An 18,270-nucleotide genomic window follows, 5' to 3' on the forward strand; every position below is an offset into this window, starting at 1 on the left:
AGGTGCCAATTCCCTGGGGTGCCCGAGCAAAATTCCCCAGGAAGAGGCAGGGCATCCACAAATTTCGGTGCCTGGGCCATGGGCAGCAGCCAGGATTTTTTTGGTGGGGGCGCAGAACCTCAGTTTCCTATGTATTTTTATTTATTTTTATTTATTTGGGGGGAGGGCAGCTGCCCACCTTCCCTTGGCAATGCCCATGCCCAGGTGTAAGTGCAACAACTTTTAAGCTCGTGTCATGATGACTAAGCCCAACTCTGAACTATGTTTCCTTGCTTTGTTTCGACATTTGGGGTTTCAGTCCTGCGCTATTATTCCTTGAATATTGCCTATCTTCTTTCCATATGCCACCCTTGCTTGCGGTCTCTGTTTGAAACACACAAGTGGCCGTACTGATAAGAATTATTTGTGGCTTTACGAAACGGTGCTTATTTTCAGCTAGCAGCCAAAATGGTGATTCTTTGTTTCTGTAAATCCCCTTATTCTTCCTGTTCAAACTGAAAAGTCGTATTTTCTAAATGGAATATGTAGTTACAGTCTGAAAAAAAGCATCTGAAAAATCCAGTCGCAATCTTCAAAAATACCTTTGTTTTTTTCACAGCAGGACAGCTAACAAGTATAATTTAGGTCAGGATAACAGCACAGAGTTTAAAAACAAAGCCTTTTCCAGTGTCATCTCTCTCACCTAATTAAAATCAGCAGTGAGTGGGCGAGCTCTGAAGCAAAATAGCTATAAATCAATTGTTTGCTTCCTTTTGGCTACTTTCTTGTAAGCAATCCCAATAACTTTATGTTACAGGGTTGCAAACAAATGTCACAAGTAAATGGCTACCTGATGAGCCCAAATTATAAGAATAGTATAGACAAAGATAGTTATTTGGAAGCTACAATGTTTGAGATCATAAGGGCTGCAGGGTGTTACAGTTTGTCACACACTTCAGTGTGTTTTGCAATGCTTGCAGCGGGAAACATGGTCAGGAAACGAGAACCTCACATTTTGGAAGTGGTTGCAACAGCATTTCAGTCGATTCCTTGGTCATATGCTTCCCTGCACATGGGATTTTAAAAAGGGAAACCAAAAGGTCTGTTGCAACATGTTACCGAGCTGTACTGTGCAATTCTAACTGAAATATACTCATAGAGTCGAGAGTGGATTTCATGCTCTTTATTCAGCTCATAGTGGTGAGGAGGAAAATGAATTGTTTCTTCACAGTATCTGCTTTATATACATTATTTACACAATGGGCTGCACGTGATTGGCTAATTCTGGAATTCTCCTGTAAGCCAATCAGGTTGTGGATTCACTTCCATCTGGAGCTGGATTGGGTGGCTCCTGCAGACCAATCATACTGCTGCATTGTTCTAGGACCAATCAGACTGCTGCATTCTGAATCCTATTGTTCTAGGACCAATCAGACTGCTGCATTCTGAATCCTATTGTTCTAGGACCAATCTGACTGCTGCATTTTGGATCCTATTCAACTCAGTACATAACACTAACCATGCCTGCTCAGAAGTAAGTCCGGATGAATTCAGTGGTGGGGTGTATTCCCCAGAAAGGCAGGTTAGGATTGCAGCTGTAGTCCTTCAAAGCATAACTGAGTTCCCATTTCCACAATCAATTCCCAGTGTAGTAGACTAGCTAGCTGTTGCTTGGTTGGTTGGTTGGTTGGTTGGCTGGCTGGCTGGCTTGCTTGCTTGTTTTGTGGGGGCAGACATGTAAAAGCAAGTGTGACCAAACCACAAAAGTTAGCAGGGCGAGAACTGCAGTTCTTATGGCTGCCCTCCAGAAGACTTTCCCATTAAGCTTTTCTACACAAATTTAAATCATTTGTATCATTCAGTTTTCAGCATGATACACAGTAAAAGTGAAAATACTTTATCAAAATCAAACAACAAATTTTGGGAAGGTCAGGGGAACACAAAAACCTTTTGGGATCTCAGAATCACAGGTAGGGGCCTGTGGAAGTGATCAGCAATTAAAAATAATATTACAAAAAGAAAAACGGAGATGGTAATGAAAATGGGCTTGATGTTAGAAAATAGGAGGTCACAAGTTAGAAATGATTTACTGGTACTTTCCCATCAAGCTACTGTACAGTGGTACCTCAGGTTAAGTACTTAATTCATTCCGGAGGTCCGTACTTAACCTGAAACTGTTCTTAACCTGAAGCACCACTTTAGTTATGGGGCCTCCTGCTGCTGCCGCGCCGCCAGAGCACAATTTCTGTTCTCCTCCTGAAGCAAAGTTCTTAACCTGAGGAACTGTTTCTGGGTTAGTGGAGTCTGTAACCTGAAGCGTATGTAACCCAAGGTACCACTGTATTTTCTTTTGTCCTGAGAAGTATTACAAGGTTCAACTGCCTTGCATTAGAAGTACGCCAGCAGTTTATGCAGCATACTTTCAACAAGCTCTTCAATTCTTTCAAGCATAAATATAGACAGCAAATACAGCAAATAAATATGAAGGACTTTTATGGCTTTGGTAGCAGGTTATATATATATATATATATATATATATATATATATATATATATATATATAAAATGAAAGTTGCCCTTCAGTAACCTGGAAGTAAGCTCAGTGAATATGGATTACCCATTCAAAATGCAACTTGCATTTATTGTTATATGCTCTGTTGGTTGCCTGCTGACCAGCTGAGATGAGAGTTGATGGAATTTGATGGAGGGCTGCCTATTCGTGCCTCGCATGGGGAGCAAATACTGTCCTCTGGCCTATTTGCAAAACAGATTAATTAGCAATTCCTCCTGTTTCTCCCATTAGATGACAGGGCAAGCATAACCAATAAAGTGGGACTGAAAAATAGCTGGCCAGACCAGGGTTCTCTAATTCTCATCAAAACGCTTCAGTGGTTATTGTGCCACCTAAGTGTTTTTCTTGTAATAACACTCACTGAGAAGAAAACATGCTATCATTCAAGTCTGATGGTGTGGGCAGTGCCTCTTAAGTCCATATTTCTTGTGATTCCTCACCCACAAAAGCGTACAATACACAAACAGAACAAGAAAACCAACACATGTGAACACAGCTACCACTATAGAAGTAGAGGGAGGGGAAGGCTGTGATGTAAATTTAATATACATTGGTACCTCCGGTTGTGGATAGGATCTGTTTTGGAGGTCCGCTCGGAGCCCGAGGTTTCTGCAACCCGAGGACACGCAGAAGCAATCTACCGCTTCTGCGCACACAGCGAAACCCGGTAAAATACTTCTGGGTTTGCTGCGTACGCATCCTGAAGTTTACGTAACCAGAGGGGTTTTTATGATTTTATTGTTTTTATATTTTTGATGGGTTCCCCCCTCCCCCCCAAAGTGGTGTATAAATTTTATGAAATAGGTATTATAAAATAATATTTCACAGGTGCACTCATGCAGACACAGAGTTTGTAACAGTGTGGCGCTGAATTCCATCCTACATTTCATCAGTCCAATTGTGTGTGCTGTTTATTCCTTATACATATCTAGATGCAGAATAATAGTGACCTTTGTGGGGAAAGGAAATGGTCCCCCTCAAATATTAATTGAATGCAGCACACACTCCTTATGTTTAGATAATTTATAGTATCCCCTCAAGAGACTATACTCTTCTATGATATGTGGATTCATCTGCAGTGAAAACGTTTGCCACCTGAATGAGAAGGCAAATTTGCAACTAGAGCATACAACCTAGTTTTTTTGTATTAAAAACCTTTTAACTGAAATACATATCTTTTCCTAGACTGATAAACACGGCTGAAGGTTAAAAGCAGGGCTCTTCATGAGCTTACCAAAAGATAGCAAGTACTGTATATGGATTGAAAAGTAGAGTAGGAGCAAAGAAATTCATAAAGACTTACAGGAAATATGTTTCTTTCCTCTTTGCAATAGACCATCTGTCTACATTGCAGGAAAAAGATTTGCAGTTTATATATTATATGTCTTGTTACAAACTTCACTGCGGTAGCATATCCCCAAAGTGCGGATGACAATAATTTGTATAGTATTCTTTAACTTCACCGCAACCCCAGAGTCGGTCACGACTGGACCTAATGGTCAGGTGTCCCTTTATCTTTACCTTTTAGGCGAAAAACCAAGTGGCCGGTGCCAATTTGCCAGTTGGGTAAAAATTCCTACCAGGTCTCTTGGCCAACCAAGGTGACCAACTGCAGGTCCATAGCAATGTCAAGAACCAAGCACTGAACTAAATGGAGGGTGGGAGGGTGATCCAATGAAAGCCAGCAGCGCAAAGGATGGGGAGCTTTGCCGTGGCCACGTTTGAGCGGTGAAACCCCGCCCCCAAGCCTCCACCTGATTGGTTGGCCACCTGGGGGCGTGGCGCAGCAGCCAGGACGTCTGAGCAGGGGCCGGAACGCCCCCTGTAAACACGGGAAATGGCTCCCACTCACAACTCCTTCCCTCTGCAAGGAGGAGAAGCTATGTGACAACTTAAGTCAGTTTGGCTCCTGTGTCCATTAACAAGGGAGAGCTTCACCTGCATTTATCTTTTGTGCATGGCAAAATCAGAGACTACAGAAATAAAACTGGAAGAGGATTAATAGCAGAGATAGTTCAGGACTTCGTAGCTCATTGACATCAGAATACGTCACAATACATATGCAAATTGGCCTGATACACTACACACATATGCACACACTATTGTGCACACGCACACACACACCACACTAGGGATCATTCTGCTGTAGAAATTTTGTTTTACTCTAGCATGCATACTGCTTAGGAATGAGGGGACCCTGCAGTTTATTATTGCCTCCTGTCATCCCACCATCATTTATTTTTTGTCCACTTAGGCCAGCTCAGGAATAGGAATGTGCTTTCTGGGCAACACTGATTCATCTGGGACTCCCCCATACTTGTCGGCTAGCTGTACTCACATTCTTATCTGCAGCTGCCACTGCCTGTATATGAGCCAGTGAGTGGGTTGTTAGTGCAAAAGGGGGTGTTGCTGCTGTGAGTGGTAGATGCATGCAATATCACATGCATTAATTTTCCTTAAGAGCACGGAAGTGGGCCTTGGCGCACACAACTGGAAACTACTACCTTAAGAGATGTCTTGTTATGCTGACAACAAAAGGACTTTCTCAACAGTTATGCAGTTAAAGCAGCATCTACATGACCATTGCCTAACATGCAGGTTTCTTTTCAAAACAGGATGCTGTTACTAAATCACTGCAGCTACAGCCAGGAACCCAACACAACTACATTTGCGCCAGAGTGAAGTTAGTTTTTTTCGCAGCCGGCCTCACTGTAACTTCCATTTTGTCAGCAGAATGCAAGAGATCAGCCGTTGGAAATGGCATGCTGTAGCAAGAATACAGGGCCCCAACATTTCTTCCCCCCACCCTTGTCTTTTCCTCACCAAGCCTGCGCATTGACCCAAAGTTACCCACTGAGCTGGTAGTCCAAGCGGGAGATAACCAGAGCATGCACCACTCTGGCGAGGCAGTCTGCGGGCAGATAGAGTCTTAGCCTGCATACCAGATGGAACTGGTAAACAGCTGCCCTGCGCCTCCATGGACAGCTATGAGTCCAGAATGACTCCCAGGCTGCGCACCTGGTCCTTCAGGGGCACAGTTACCCCATTCAGGACCAGGGAGTCCTCCACACCCACCTGCCTCCTGTCCCCCAAGAACAGTACTTCTGTCTTGTCAGGATTCAACCTCAATCTGTTAGCCACCATCCATCCTCTAACTGCCTCCAGACACTCACACAGGACCTTCACCGCCTTCACTGGTTCTGATTTGAAAGAGAGGCAGAGCTGGGTATCATCCACATATTGATGGACACCCAGCCCATCAATACTTTCCTGGGCCACCAGCCAGGAGCTGCTGACAGCATCCTGACACCCCCTCAATCCTGTTAAGAAGATGGTGCCTCTGTGCTCTCGAATACCACTTGCTGAGGGTCAGTCACAAGGACGACTCATGTCCTGCTTCTGGCATCCGGCTGGCCACTGTGAGAACAGAATGAAAACCAAGATGGGCCTTTGGTCTGATGATCTTATGAAATGTCTGGTTATCAATACACTGGCCACAGCATCTAACTTCAGATGTTCATCGCTGTAGGTAGGGTGGGAGAGTTTGAAGATAAAGCAGAAGACATGGTTTGAAAATGTTGAGAACCGAGATAATGAAGTAGGCATAGCCACTGTTTCCTATTGATGTTTCCCCCCCTGTGCGCCCCAGCCTAGCAGTTGAAGACACAGTTGAATGGAAAATTCACACGGCTGTGACTAAAGCTGAAGTGTGTGGTGGGGGAGATGTTCACCAAAACAATGAGGACTGAGAATGTTCAATTGACATATAATGCTGACTGTTACAGGGAGAAAAACAGAAATGTGGGTTAGAGAAGGAAAAGAGGAGGGCAGAGGAAGAAGACACACAGAAACAAAAAGTGTAGAAACTAGGGCACATCATGTTTCACACTGAGAAGCTATTTTAAAATGTACCCAGGAACAGCACAATGAGCTGCCCATATACATCAGTGGAGAAATACAATGTTTTAATGTAGCCGGGATAGAATACAGCACTCTTCACAGAAACCAGTACTCCTGAAATGGAGAATCTTTATCCACCTAAAACAAGCCAGTGATTAATGAGCATTCTCACGGGGCGGAGAATAATGGCTGGTGGAAGGAGGAAGAAAGAATGAAACCCCAACAGCCCTTCTCGCTGCAACATTCTGTTACAGGGCCCCATGAGCTTTAAAAGCAGAGTGGCATAGAATCGCCTTACATTCAAGAGTCTCAGGAAGAGAATCTGCAACTTCCAACTAATCCCAAGCCACTCCAGTAACTCCCTCATCTAAAGGGCCTGGTGTGGGGTACAAATGAATATATAGAGAATGTGGAGGTTACGTTCTGGAGAAAGCGCACAAAGCCAAAATCGCATGTAGTCAAAACACACTGGGTGCAACGGCATGTGGGGTTGCCCAAGTCCTCACCCCCAAGATGCCCTCCCCTTTTATAACCCCCTCCCAGGTGTGTAAAGCTGAATGCACCCAAGTTATGGCACATTAAGTCATGGGTCTACTACAGTATAGTGATTTCGAACTGTTGCTAGACAAGAGTTAGCAAGCAGCCCTTGGTTTCCCTTGGTTCTTAAGGTGGCTTGGTTTCTCAAGGATCATATTCAAGTGGTGATGCTGAGGCAAACCTAGTTAGACACAGGGCAATTGGCATTCTGTGTCCCTCGGGGTTTAAGGTTCTCACCTATGATGCTTTTAGATCAACAACACACAGCTCTGTTTCTTCTTTTCATCTAGTGCCAGAGAAGTTGCAGATATCCTGAATGGGTGCCTCAAGGTGATAAATGAGCTGGATGAGGGCTCATAAATTTACACATAAACTAGACAAGACAGAAGTTTCCCATGATCAGGAAGATGAACTAGGGATTCAACTTGCTTTGGGTGGGGTGGCAGTGCCTCCGAAGAAGTGGAGAATTCCTAGGGGGTGCCAGTGGCCAGGTGTGTCTTTGCATTGTTTAGGCTGGTGTGATAGTTGTGCCCATTCCTGAGGTCTGGTTCAACTAGAACAAAAAATGCTCTAGCACCATCTAGACTGGATTCGTGCCATGTACTTTCCAGTGATGTTAGCAGCAGATTACCCCATGGGCTCACAGAACACCTGCCCTGCAATGCCTGCACCAATTACCAGTTTCTACCCGGGAATAATTTGAAGTGTTTTTGTACATTGTAAACCCCTACCTGGCTCGGTTACAGGGTGTTGCCTCCTATATCAACTTGCCCACTTATTCATATCTTGCAGGAATGCCCTTTTGGGTATCCTGCCAACTGTGGAAAAGTACAGTTGCTTGGGACAAGAAATACAGCCTTCCTGGGGGTTGTACCAGTATTACAGAATGCCATGCCTCAGGAGGCAAAGATGGCTCCATCTTTTGAGTGTTTGACAAAAGGTTGGCAAAACAAAGTTTTTACAAGCCAGCGAAAGGCAGAGTTATTGACACTGGAAAACTATTTGTGATGTGTTGTGCTTCTTCCCGCTGAGTTTGGTGATATTATACTTTTTATTTGCAGTTTTACATGACGTGAGCTAACATGTAATTCATGCATCTTAGAAAGGTGGGAGTATGTAATTTTTTAAAATAAAAAATCTATTAAATAAATGTTTGGATTAAATAAGAGGCACAAATAAGGTAGTGCAACTCCTTAAGCATCTCAACAAGGCTCAACTTTAAAGCATGGGTAGGAAAACTAAGGCCCAGGGGCCGGATCCGGCCCAATCACCTTCTAAATTTGGACAATCCGGGAATCAGTGTGTTTTTATATGAGTAGAATGTGTCCTTTTATTTAAAATGCGTCTCTGGGTTTTTAGTGGGGCATAGGAATTTGTTCATTCCCCCCCCCAAAAAAAAATAGTCCGCCCCCCCACAAGGTCTGAGGGACAGTGGACCATCCCCCTGCTGAAAAAGTTTGCTGACCCCTGCTTTAAAGAGACATGGTGAGTGGCTCAGCAGAAAACGTTGGAAAATTGACTTCAGTAAAATATTGAAGCTACTCAGTTGTTCGTATTGGGTTATAGCCAATAAAGTAACCACAAATGACTTCTGATCCTGAAGTAGAATTTCCCCTTCTCATGTGTCCTGCATGCACACACACACAAATATGCTCCAAGGGTTCCCCTTAAACTTCCAGAGCAGATGGGGGGTATATGAGGGGGAAGGGGAGGAAGTGATTGCCCAAGTGGAAGTCATCCTGCTTACACAATGCCTTTGTTGGATAGCACTGTTGAAAGACTTGTTTTGCCTGTGCATGAGAAACAAGAGTCAGCCTCTTCTTGTTTCTTTGAAATTATGTGATGTTACTTAAAACATAAGGATGCTCTGTGAAAATGTAGCTTGTCACAGACTTTAAACACAATCTGGAGAGAGCAAGTGCAGATGGCCAATAGAAGAAAGGAACACAAAAGAGAGACAGACATTAGCTTTACAATTAGAGGGGAGGGGGGGAACCCAAAGTAATAGACAAGAACGCAGAAAAATTTGAGAGTACAGATGTCATGACATTTATTAAGAGGCATGCTACAACTAGAGTTGTTAGAAAAAGAGTTAAGTATAGATACTCAAGTAATAATCAAATACACAAAACTTAAAAAGAAATGGAGCATCCGGCAGTGTACAGAAGTTCAAATTAACCATGCACTACGCAGTTAGAAAATAGGTTTCTTTAATATTTCAACTTCTTTGCATTTATAACATCAAGTCATCTCAACAACATGAAATCCTTTCCCCCCTCCAATTGCCACAAGCTGCTTAACAAACGAAAGCTGGTACTGTTGCTTATCAAAATATACAAGATAATTGATGTTTTTTTTAAATATAAAAACCATTTTATACTTGTTCCCAAAAACCTTTTTTTTTTTTGACAGGTAAAAAATGTTGTTATAAATATTTACAGCATTTTCTTGTGTTAAGATGAATATTTTTACAAACTTAAAAAGGGATTTGTGAAGACATGAAAAGGGAATGTTTTGACTCTTGTAATTGCGCACCAATCTTTCTCTTAACACAGCACTCTCTCTCCATCAGCCTCTTGCCTTATGCCATTACATTTGGTTCGCTTTTCTCTTTCTTTTTTTAAAAAAATCTAATTTCCCATTAAGTAGTCCATTCACCAATAACATTCATATAAAAGGCCACTTTACACCGAGTCTTTCAGGGAAAAAAATCGCTTGAGAAAGAGAGAGAACTGGCAAGATGTCTCAGTAAAACCAGAGCAGACAATCTTTGGTCATTGCAATGAGGTGACAAATCTGATACAACAATTTGCTTGGTCAGCAACTGTATTTTGAGACTGGGATGAGTTGTTTTCAGGAACAGGAGAATGAATTTGGAAAACAGCAAAAAACATGGTCAAAGAGAGATGAATCTAAGTACATTGCTGGTTAGACTTTCCACTATCATTCCTAATACTGCACATAGATCCAAGAATTGAAAATTCTACCAAAGCATGCACTCTTCATTTATAACTGAGGATTTCTGGATACAAGGATCCTCAATATTTAATAATGTCCCAGTTGCAAGCTACTGTGACAACCACGAGCCACATGCCTAGAGTTGAACATGAATTCCTGTGTGGTGCAACTTGGTTCATGTTAAAATGATAGAAAGCAAAGGGATACTAAAACCCAAATGAAACAGTTAGCAATTGACTGCACATATGGATAGTTCATGGGTCATTTGGTGTGTTTTTTTTACTATATAAATACACATTTTCTTGAAAACAATAGTATTTATTCTAAAGACTGAAAGAGATAGCAAAAAAATTACACAAGACTACTGAAGGCACATAAACTTTGGTCCCATATTGTTTTCTTCTTCGTAAAAACCCTGAAATTAAATCTTCGAAGTTTTAAATTTCTTCAAATAATTCCTAATTGTTAAGATTTGATTTAAAAATTAAGAACAGTCTCATATACCACAGACAGATAATTGCAAAGACAATTAGGAGTTAGTTTGCTTCAAGAAAATCTCTGTGCGACCTGAACAGTTTTCAGCACAACTGTTTTAAATCTGACAGTTTTGTTCAGAGTTACCAGTCCACAAAAAAAGTCAAGGCAAATAAAAATGGCTTTAATACAGTAAACTACTCAGCCCCTCTCCTTTGAAAATAGCAGTACATACTACATATAACAGGATGAAGACTGAAAGAGCACGTCTCAGGTTTGTCATTCCCAGAAAAAAAGCCCATATCCAGCGGTCTCTCTCTTGGTCATAGTAAAAAGTGTAGCAGTTAGATAGGCTTGTTCACTGCAAAATTCGCACGCTCTGCTTTATTTTACAGCAACAAGATTCCACTTCACAATCTCTCCGTCTGGGAAAAAGAGGTGCCACATGGACAACTCAAGGCTACATTCGGAGATAGATATAGGCACAACGAGCCCTCAATAAATTCTCCAAGCACAGAAATCGTGCAACTGGTGGGAGACACGAAAGGCAACCAAGTTTGGGGGCAAGGCTTAAAATGAACGTATCTTTGAAGTTCTGTAACTTGCAAAAAGTGTCTGGATGGGCTTAGTTGATTTAACGGTGCAATCAAAAATTTCATTAGAGTATTAAAAGCCCCTCTCCCCAGATTATCGTGGGGCTAAAAAGCAAAGACTGCAAGACATGAAGCCTTGTAACTATGCACTCTGGCCTTCCTGAGCCAGTTTTTCCTTCCAGTTTGTATCCAAAGCTAGCAGCAGTTTGTCTTTCGGTTGTGAAAGCTGTAATGGCTTAGCTTCTAGAAGTAAGAATCATAGGCAACTGTAGGTGACTAATCAGTTAAGTAACTTAAAATACCATTTTTAAATCTGGCCTCTCAACACCAAGGAGATTTAGGCTTGTTTATTTTATAAACCACATTGGCTCCTGTGGTGTTACATATCCCTTAATTTGATTCGTTAGCATTTCTTTCTTACAATGAACGAAACTGCAAATCTTCCAATTGAGAAAAATATTTCCTTCGCCCAAAATGCTAAAAGGGAACCTTTGCTGAGGTTGCATAATGAGCAAAAATATTTAAATGTTATTAAAAGTCAGCATTCTTCAAAGACTTCATTGGCCAAAGCCCTAAACACCTATCCCATACTCTACAGGTGACAGAAATGTCTGGCGCACAGGTGACTGGGACACAAACAGGATTCACTCTGAAAGCAAGGGCCACTTGCAGCTTAAAATCACAACCGCTTTAGGGCGAGAGAAAATTCAGTTGATAATAGGAATGCTACAAAGATCCAAGTAAGTCTGGAAAAGTAAGTTACTCTGCACTAAACTTCTTGTCAAATATTTTTTCACAAAGGGATGCTAACAACATCCTCTTGAACACCTTAATCTTGCAGGACATTCACTGTAGATCTGCTAAATGGTGACAGACCAGATGCTAGCGTTCTGCAGCAAAAGAATAAAGGGGCCAGAAAGTGTCACCTTTGTGGGACTAAGTTTCTTTTGCTTTGATGGGGAGGGGGGAAATCAAGCTTAGCTATTGCTGCAAATGGAATTACTGTTTTAAATGCAAACAAAGTGTGTACTGTACTGCCATTTCTCATATTTGCACCTCATGGAAAAACAGTTACAAAAAGGAAATCAACCACCCAATCATTGAACACACATGCACTACAACCAAGATGATCAATACAGAATATAACATAATTATGACAAGACCACACAGAATATGTTGAGTATATCCAAAATAAAATTCAAAAAAAAAAAGTTTGCCAGCATATAAACCGCACGCCCTACAACTCAAAGTAGTCGAGAAATGACTACTTACAACGACACGTTGTCTAGAAAGGGCATTTTCTAGGGACTAAGTGAAGCTGTCTTTCATGTTAGGATTAACCATTTACTTCTCTGTTAAGCATTATGAAGGTACGTTTTGTTTTTAGATTAGTTAAGTCAATAAATTAAATGCTTGCAATGTGTATTAGCATACATATAGGAAACTTCACACAGCACACGTGTGTGTGTGCGCGCGCACACACACACACACACTAACACACACACACTCCCCACCCTTGATATTATACATGCTAATGCTCATTTCTCAGAACTTGTTTTTCCCCTACTTCAGGTACATTCATCAACTGCAATAACGTCCCCTTTGTAGCAGCATTAAACACATGGTGACCAAGATTAAAAGGTAACTTAGCAAATTATTCTAAAGAGGAGCCATACTGATTGGGGATATAAATCCAAAAAGCTATTTAATTCACACACCTAAATGGGCTGTCATCTTGAACATGCTTACTTGAAGTCATGGTTCCATGGAATGAAGGAGACCCATTTAGGCTGGATTTTGGGACCAATTGAACTGCATTGCTAAAACAAAAGAAGATATTGGTATTCTTGGTGTTTTAAAATGCCATTTCCAAACAGCTGCAAAGCAGTGGTGGACTTTGAATATGGGATCAGTTATTACTGGACGTTAGTCTAGCGTTACACACACTCTTATCGGGTGACAAAATGAACACATTCATTTAATGTCCAAAGGTGATTTATCAGTCAGCTGACACAAATATAGCTATATAAGGTTGCAAAAATGTCTCACTGACTATCCTTTCATCCTACAGTGATGTTATCAAGAAGTTGACATCTCAAAAATAAGTTACCAAGTTACCATTTTAAAAGAAGCTTTCAAACTAGATCTAAAGCTATGGAATTCTTTTTGCTGACCAACAGCCAGTCTTCACAGAGCAATTTGACTTGCTTAAAAAAAAAAATCCAAAAGCAGAATGAGAGCTACAAATCATTACACTCCATTTCACTTCTTAAGTCTCTGTGTCCATCTTCAACACAATTTAAGGATTAATAACCCTTATACTTGAGAGGAATACCTTACAAAACAATGAAAAATTTCAGTAGACGTAACATCTTGAGACACCTCTAAAAACATTGTATTACAATCATAGAAATAATTTGTGTATGCCTAGATTTCACAAAAAATAGTTAAGATTGCATCTCATCTTGCTCTCCAAAGAGGAGTGAACATTCAGTATTGAAGTTGTGATATTTATGGAGGAAAGCCAGTCCACATTTAGTACAGCAAGCAAGTACTGTTGGGTGAAAAGGAATCCTGAGGCAAAATATTCTCAAAGAGCCAATGGCTCTACAGGTTAGATATCATGCAGAAACTGGAGAACATTCTTTAAAACCCAACAGTGGTGTCACTCAACTGCAACCTCCAAAATATTGTGAGGCCTATAAGGATGTGCATTGAGTTATCTTTAGTCCCCCACCACCACCCCTGTACCAAAGCACCAAAAATCTGATTTGACTATTACTTATTAAAACATTTTTTTTTAAATCACCAAGCGTTTAAAAACTAGGACAAAGGAAAAAAAATCTCACCAAGCCACAATACAGTTTAAAGATACTTCAGATAAAACTCGATAACTATTGTATCATTATAAGCACATAATAAGGCACGTAAGAAATTAAGTAAATACACAGTAATTCTGATTTAAGTATTAGAGATTATAGTGGTACAAAAAACCCTTGAGGTTTAATTTTATATTTTTAAACAAGACCTTACCAAAAATAACCTTTCTAAAAATTTGTCAAACCATATGACAGACCTGAATTTTTTTCCTTATGAGTGTAAACATTTTTTTTCTCTGAAAGAAATGTACAAAACTTGAAATCAGGACATATTTCTTCTTTCATTTTCTCCAAAATGTTATTACACAGCATTTCATAGTAATAAAAATTAGTGGTCTCTTACACCATGATTCAATACCTAGTTTAAAAATTCACTATGATCACATTAAAATAATTTACCTGTGTCACTTACACAATTTATTTGAAAAAAAATACTTTGCTCCATGGAAAAAGAAGGCACTGCCTTTCCTCCAATATGTTCAACAGGTACTGATTAAAATTATTAGCTAAGGGGTCAAATAAATCCCCCACAGAACACTCTATGTGCTTAAAATAATCCACTATATCTATTTGAAAACATTATTTTCATAAGATAGTTTAACGGGGCACAGAAATGTTGTGTAACATTGTTTTGGAATAAAAACCAAAAAAATATGCCTCTGAAATCATTAAAAACAAAAGAGGGGCTTCTACTGAAAATGTTGCGTTATTAAATACTACAGAAGAAAATTTCGTGGAGGACTGTTAGCCATTTAAAGAGGAGAAGATATGAAAAATCATCCCTTGATTCATTTACTGTGTAAAGTAATACACATGAGCCACACAAGTTTAATGGTTTAAGGACGCAGCGTTGGTTTTGGCTACTCCAGTCTCTTGTCTGAATTTTACTGGTAATTGTGGGTAGAGTCTTAAAAAGCAAAAGGTCACAGAAGTGTCAGATTGTAGATTTGGAGAAGGAAACTCTGAGGTGATGGTTCTCCCCAAGGTCATGATTATGAAGCTCAATAAGAGCCTGGATCGCTTCTTCCACAGAGCCCAACTGGATGAGAGCCATTTTGCGGTCTTTTCTAAAAGTGAAAAGGAAAGTGTCAATCCCAACCACATCTTAAAGAGTTCCTCACTTCCCAAAATCTCCTCCCCTTTGGCCATAGATAAGCAGGACAAAGCGAAGAGTCCCTTACCATTTAAAGAGTCCTTAACGACCACAGCAAAAGAACAAAGCATTCATTCTCGGAATAAAGGTGTTCCCAATTAAGGATTCCACCCACTTCCCTCCTAGTAACTCCCATCTTGCAAAGCGATCTCGCAACAATCATGGCTTTTTGTACAGCCACCTTATCAGGCACGCCCAACTCCCAAGAGAATGAGATCTACTGCACATGACGCCATTTTGAGCATCTGTGCATGCGCGAGCGGCGAAACCTGGAAGTAACCCTTTCCGGTACTTCCAGGTAACCGCGGGACGCAACCTGAAAACGCTCAACCTGAAGCAAACGTAACATGAGGTATGACTGTATTCACAGTATAAAAAGACTGGCTGTTATCTACCCATGGCCATTGCCAGGCAAAGTTGTTGTGCTTTGGGGGGGGGGGAGCCAAAGTTGTTGAGCTTCTTCTTCTTTTCTTTAGGGCAGGCAAACCTGTTAAGCTTCTTTTTTTGTGGGGGGCAATCGCTAATGATCACACGATCGACCATGGACATCTCGTGATCGACCGGTAGATCACGATCGACCTGTTGGGACATGCCTGCTCCATGCCTGACCTTGGACTGATATGCTGAATACTTTCCAGCAAGAGAGAGTCTGTTAGCTCTCTCTGTTCCAGTTCTTCTTCACTTTGCTGTTCACACCCCAGTTCATCCCAACTTTTGTCTTCAGAACTATGCCCCTCTGCAAACCACTGTTCCAAATCTATATTGACCCACTGCTCCTGGGAAGCTTCAGGATCCTGGTCAGGAGCAGGGGGAGGGGGAGGGTCCCACCATTCCTCATCAGAGCAGCACTCCTCAGCTTGATCTCTGACAGATAATCAGTGAAACAGAACCACAAGACAATTCCAAACACACAGTATGATATGGTGCAATCTGTAGGCATTTCATGTCTGGTCTTTTATCTGGCCTTCATCTCAAGAGATGAACACCAAGAAGCTCAGCCGCTAACTGGTTAAGTCTCCCTTCCTTCCACACATTAGTTTTCCAGAACCTTACTTAGTGCAAGATTATGCTGAACCAAAGACTTCCAGCTATAGCTTCTCAGCTTTCTTTACAGGAAATTATGTGTAAGAGAAAGGACCTATTTAAGTGGTGCAAGTTCATATAATTACATCCCCACCCTACCCCGGATTAAGTCCCAGTATTGAATTTCATGTTATTCCTTATTTTCCATCTGTATGTATGCAATGGATGAATTCTTTGCTTTAAAAAACTTAATTTACAGTGGATACTTACGGGAAGAATTTGAAGGCTTTCACAATACATCCAGTACCAGCAAAAAGATTCTTCAGGTCATCTACTGTGACAGAAGGTCTGTAATAGATTAAATCCTTTGTGTTAGCTAAATTTTCAGGTCTCGACAACAACAACAAAAACCACCACATTTTTTTATTTATGTCAAAATAAACTGGTTAGCTTTTAAGGTGTGTTGCTGTAACTTACTACCATGCCTACCTGTCCAGAAAACAGAGTTCAACAACACCCCTTTTGTCTTTTCCCCATTTCACAGACAATCTGTGTTTCTTATATTCTAGTAGCATCACAAATAAAGGGTAAGGAACCAACCTTTCTGGGCTCTTGTCCCCTCTTACGTGCAAATTTATCTGGCAGAATTTGTAATATTTTGTTTAACTTCAATTCCTCTGAATGATGTAACCTTCTTAGCTCTAACAGGTTGTAGGGCTGTCTTTTTATTATGTACTATTGTGGAAAAATGTGGGCTTGCTGTGTTTACTTTTTTCAGTGTTGAATATTTTCTTTAACCCTGCTTATACCATTAATATCCCACCCACTCCAGGGTGATTTGTAACTAAATAATACTCAGAGCAGAGCCACTGAAATAAATAGACATACATAACTTAATTCCATTGTTTACAATGGATCTAACTCTGACTATGTCTAATGTAGGGTATCGCCCACTATTAGGAATCTAAAATTCCCTTGAGCAATTAATCAGACATAATCCAGCACCAGTTTAGATCAGAGATTGAAAACCATTGCTATATAGAGAATTATGTAATAATAATAATAATAATAATAATAATAATAATAATAATAATAATAACAATAATAATATATTTATACCCCGCCCATCTGGCTGGTTCCCCCAGCCACTCTGGGTGGCTCCCAACTGAACATTAAAAACACAATACAACGTGTTTTAGACTACTTCAGAATTCTGCTACTCTTTATGGCTCCACATAAATGTTTGAGATGCTGGAATTATTGCACAAGAAACTCCACCCAGGATGCAGACATTTACAGCTTCTGAAGCAACTCTTTAGCATCTCCTGATGCAAGCTGCTGGTGCTGGAACAAAAGAATTTATTTCAAGCCCATGAGTAAATGGCTTCTCTGAATATAGGCCATGGCCTACAAGTTGGCTTGTTTTATTTGTCATGTAAACAAAACCTGTAAGTCATGCAGCAGACTGTTACACAAGTGGTTTAGAGGAGCTGTCCTGCAATTCAGATGTGCCATGCTCTCTTGCCTCTCAAATCCAGCTGTTTGGGATTTCTCTCAATGCCAGCCCTGCCATTGGGCAAGGGATTTCTGATGTCATGGAAGGGCAGCAAATTGTTCTCTGCTTAAATTTATTATTGTTATATGATTGCAGAGTAGAAAAAGTCACTTGGGCTAGCCCTGTTCACATTTAGATACTTACGGAATGTTGGATAGGTGCAGAGTGGCAGATGGTGGAAAGATATTTTGGAAGTTCTTTGAGCCGGGTTTCTTGAAGCGATGCAAAGGGCTATTACTATAGTCCTTAGTCAAACCCTGATCCTCTTGTCCCTCACGAGGAAGCTGTACTGTCTGATGCTTTGAGAGTGTGACACGCAGCACCTTCCCATATAGTTTTTGTCCATTTAAGTGATTCATGGCTAGAAAAAGAAAGAGAACAGCTGGAACGCTACTCCACTGAATCTGTGCTTACAAAATGATTGCCCCAGTTATCAAATAAGTGAGGAGTAGACACACTTCAACTCAGCTTTATTCACAGTCACAGTTGTACATTTCAAGAGTTCTGATTTGCAGACAGCGTCTGAAAGCACAGAATATTGCTACTCCAGCACATCTTTTATTTTCAGTCAAGCGTGTTTCCTACTACGACTGAATACCTCTTTCAAATTAATCGTGGACACTTAAAATAATGGATCTAATCCATTTG

At 40.7% G+C, this 18,270-nt stretch overlaps 1 protein-coding gene across 4 annotated transcripts in view; it reads right to left on the reverse strand.

Annotated features, from left to right (window-relative positions):
• Positions 1–9,180: 9,180 nt before the first annotated feature.
• The window catches only part of PTBP3 (polypyrimidine tract binding protein 3), a 46,710-nt gene continuing 37,620 nt past the window's right edge, over positions 9,181–18,270 (reverse strand). For all 4 annotated transcript variants that reach the window (XM_083481471.1, XM_083481474.1, XM_083481473.1 and 1 more), the window contains 3 exons: positions 17,767–17,983; positions 16,338–16,415; positions 9,181–14,958 (listed from right to left, as the gene is read on the reverse strand). In XM_083481471.1, coding sequence (XP_083337597.1) covers positions 14,826–14,958; positions 16,338–16,415; positions 17,767–17,983 — 428 coding nt within the window. In that variant the 3' untranslated portion in view covers positions 9,181–14,825. The remainder of the gene's footprint in view (positions 14,959–16,337; positions 16,416–17,766; positions 17,984–18,270) is intronic.

This window comes from Podarcis liolepis, assembly GCF_965112155.1.
Source record: "Podarcis liolepis genome assembly, chromosome: 17".
Taxonomy (NCBI): domain Eukaryota; kingdom Metazoa; phylum Chordata; class Lepidosauria; order Squamata; family Lacertidae; genus Podarcis; species Podarcis liolepis.